Source organism: Thermobia domestica, chromosome 15, assembly GCF_964235325.1.
Source record: "Thermobia domestica chromosome 15, izTheDome1.hap1.1, whole genome shotgun sequence".
Lineage (NCBI taxonomy): Eukaryota > Metazoa > Arthropoda > Insecta > Zygentoma > Lepismatidae > Thermobia > Thermobia domestica.
The window spans coordinates 179,025,083-179,028,722 of record NC_137468.1 but is presented as its reverse complement, the minus strand read 5'-3'; the positions used below and the strand labels follow the sequence as shown (position 1 = coordinate 179,028,722).

The 3,640-nt window shown below is 41.2% G+C and overlaps 2 protein-coding genes across 2 annotated transcripts; both read left to right on the top strand.

The window, feature by feature from the left end:
• The first annotated feature begins 828 nt into the window (after positions 1 to 828).
• LOC145671735 (uncharacterized) lies at positions 829 to 2,361 on the top strand. The gene has a single exon (XM_081740939.1). It carries the CDS (start codon positions 829 to 831, stop codon positions 2,359 to 2,361), a length of 1,533 nt encoding a protein of 510 aa, XP_081597065.1.
• Positions 2,362 to 2,618: 257 nt separating this feature from the next.
• Positions 2,619 to 3,026, top strand: LOC145671734 (ATP-dependent DNA helicase Pif1-like). Its single transcript, XM_081740938.1, has one exon. The coding sequence runs from the start codon at positions 2,619 to 2,621 to the stop codon at positions 3,024 to 3,026; it is 408 nt and encodes a 135-aa protein (XP_081597064.1).
• The last annotated feature ends 614 nt before the right edge of the window (positions 3,027 to 3,640 follow it).

Genomic DNA, 3,640 nt, shown 5'->3' with positions numbered 1-3,640 from the left:
GATATATGAAGACGAAATATATGGATGGAATGTGTATCGTAGCGATATTAGGAAGGTCGTCATATTTCCTTACCATGACATGTAATCAGAAATGGGATGAAATTGTGGAGTCCACTCCTACCGGCACCAAAGCTTCACCCAGTTTGGTATGCCGAGTATTCCAGTAAAACTATTGGAATTGCTTCGTGATCTGCGCGTGATCTTGAAAAAAAAGTTTATTTACTCTATGTGGTGGAGTACCAGAAGCGTGTTTTACCTCACTCACATGTGTGTTTTAGAGTTGAGGGGGGTGGGCCGAGACAAAACACTGAAATTGATCAAGTTATTCGGGCCAACATCCCTTCACCGGACGAGGCAGGCGGGAGATTGGGGGAGCTTGTATTGAGACACATGATGCACGGCCCTTGTGGACCTCCTAATCGCATAGATCTTCCATGCTGGGACTGTACGGAGAAAAAGTGTGCGAAACGCTTCCCTAAGCCTCATATTGAAGTGACGCATGTAGATGAGAGAGGGTTTGTGCACTACAGGAGGGATAGTTCTAAAACTGCTAAAATTACCTCTGGTGGAAAGTACGTACAGGTTAATTACTCTTGGGTTGTTCCTTATAATGCTCCTCTTCTAGTCAAGTACGACTGCCACATAAACCTCGAAACTGCTTCAACTCTTAAGATCGTGAAGTAGTTATTCAAATACATAACTAAGGGACCGGATGAGGCTCGCGTTGCAGTTGTTCCGGAAGAACAATTGAACGATGAAGTAGAACTTTATGCTACAAGACGCTACATTGGGGCCTGTGAAGCTGCGTGGCATACATTGGAATTTGAGATGACTGGCCGTGAACCTAATGTCATCCAGCTTCCTGTGCATCTGGAGGGCTACCAGTCTGTTGTTTTCCGACCGGAGCATGAAATCGATGCTGTTAGCAGAGCATGTTCTAATCTTACTTTGTACTTTTCTCGACCAACATTACCTGAATTTGACAATCTAACTTATTTGGATTTTTTCGAACGGTATATCGTGCATTCAAAACGACCAGGGTCGTGTAGTGTTCGAGTGTTTCCCCACCCTGATGGAGTACATTTCATCACCAAGAGGCAGCGTGGAGAGATGGTGGCGAGAATGATTTGGGTAGCCCCTAACAGAGGAGAGCAGTTCTACTTACGAATGCTCTTGAACAACTTTCCACGTAGAGGCTACAGCGACATTATATCTCTAGGCGGTGAAGGTTGTACTACCTTACAAGGTGCTGCACGAGCTCTGAGGTTGGTTAATGATGAGCAGGAGTACGAAAGAGCATTAGAGGAGGCTTCACAGTTTATGACTGGCGCCCGACTTAGGATGTTCTTCGTTCTTCTTCTTGTTGCTGGGGCAAGGGGCGCAGACTTGTGGAACAACTTTAAAAATCTGTTGGCAGAAGATATGTTAGAAAAGTATTTAAATAATCCAGAGCGAGCCTACACAGTAGCACTATGTGAAATAGACAGAAGCCTTCGACGACATGGATCTCACCTTTATGAACATGGCCTTCCTGTTGTTCAAGACGAGTTAACTGAACTTGATCGAGAGAAGGCGCAATATTCTATAAGTCAGCTTACTTCTTTTCTCGAGGAATGGCTTCCTAAACTCAGTAAGGACCAGAAAAATGTACTTGAATATGTCAGAAATTTCCTGGAAAATCCCCACACCAATAAGTCTTCAAGTGTCATTTTTATCGACGGGCCTGCTGGATCGGGAAAGACTCTTCTTCTTAATGTTCTCACTGCTAAACTACGCCTAAGCCGTCGCATAGTTCTTTGTACTGCAAGTTCTGGAATCGCTGGTCAGAAATATGAAGGTGGCACGACAGCGCACAGCATGTTTAAGTTGCCCTTAAACTTAAGTAATGACATGGAATTTTGGAGAATTACGGGAGGGAGTCAGCAAGCAGAATTAATCATGGAAGCATCTGTTATAATCTACGATGAGGCACCAATGGCACATAAAGCATTAATCCATATTCTCGAGAGATCATTGCGAGACCTAATGAGAACAAATTTGCCATTTTGTGGGAAACTTGTGATTTTTGGCGGGGATTGTCGACAGATCCCTCCAGTTGTTACAGCTGCTCGTACCAATTTTGAAGTAATTCAAGCTTCTCTTCGCTTCTCTCCTATATGGTCGTCAGTGAAACATATCAGTCCTAAACAAAATCTAAGAATACAGAATGATTCCTCATTTACCAACTTTCTCTTGCATATTGGTGACGGTATACTACCTTCTATCAATTTCGTTGAAGGTCAAGATGCAGCTCAACTCGTACCATTGTCGAAGATTCAATACCTCACTAATGCTTCTTTGTTTATTGAAAAAAAAATATAACTCAAAATGTATTGTATAAACCTGACACTTGCGCAAGGAGAGTAATTCTTTGTGTAAACAATGAAAATGTTGACTCTGTAAACGCAACAATCTTAAAAAGCTTACCTGGGGATTCATCTCACTTGCTGAGCGTGAATTACGTGGAAGAAAGCTGCGTCGATGACTTTTTTCTTACTCCAGAGGCCCTCGCTACCGTCCATGCCAAAGAAGTACCAGATCCCAACCTGGAACTTAAAAAAGGCGCAGTTTGCATGATAATGAGGAATTTGCACTTGGATGATGGGCTTCTAAACGGCACTAAAGTCATAATTGTTGATATATCACCGCGGCTCATAACAGTGATAAAACCTCATAGTTCTGTGCTGTATTCAATACCACGAATTACTTTTCAAGCGCCTATTGAGCCCAACAGTCCTTTTACTATGTATCATGGGCAGTTTCCTCTTAGACTTGCTTACGCTATTACGATCAACAAGAGTCAGGGTCAAACAATTGATTTTGTTGGAGTTGACTTGCGCAGTGACGTATTCGCTCACGGCCAACTGTACGTCGTACTTGGATGTGTCCGATCAAGGGATTCAGTTGTGTTACCGGTTCAGTTTGAAAGAATAATTGAAGGAACCGCTTTTGTAAAGAATGTTGTATACTCACAACTTCTACGATAGTTCCTTTTAGTGAGTGATACTTATGGAATTACCCAGGGAACAACACCATTTGACTTTCATTTCGGAGAATGATACATGTCTGCTGCAAAAATTCCTTTTCAATTATACTTGATAGTGACATAAGAATCTACGCAAAAAGAAATCCCTTTAAGCTTCTTTATGGAGAATGCTTGGTGCCTGTCCAAATACAAATCATATTAAACTTCATTTTCACACTATGATACGAACCTTCCCAGACACAAATACCACTTACGTTCCAGTTTTTTTAGTATACGAAAGACATGACGAAGCAAAAGCTTTCATTCAAAGGAGTATGCGTGTAGCAGGATACCACAGGGGTGGTGTGGAAATACTACAAAGTTACAAGAAAAAGAATCGACCTTTGTCTTACAAATATGCAAGAGTTATGGTCGAACAAAAATCCCAGATTTCTTTTTTGAAAATTATAAATAAGAAAAACAACCCCTATGAAAATGAGAATCCAACATCATCATTCATTATATATTTAGTCGATAAATTGTGGTTAACAAAAGAAAGGTTGCTATAAAAAAATAAACTGTGAGTTATTAAGCAAAGTGTTAAGGAGCAAAGGATGATAAATATAAGATTTGGGG

Coding starts and splice junctions, on each gene's coding strand:
- LOC145671734 (XM_081740938.1), top strand. CDS start 2,619: ATGAGGAATTTGCACTTGGATGATGGGCTTCTAAACGGCACTAAAGTC.
- LOC145671735 (XM_081740939.1), top strand. CDS start 829: ATGACTGGCCGTGAACCTAATGTCATCCAGCTTCCTGTGCATCTGGAG.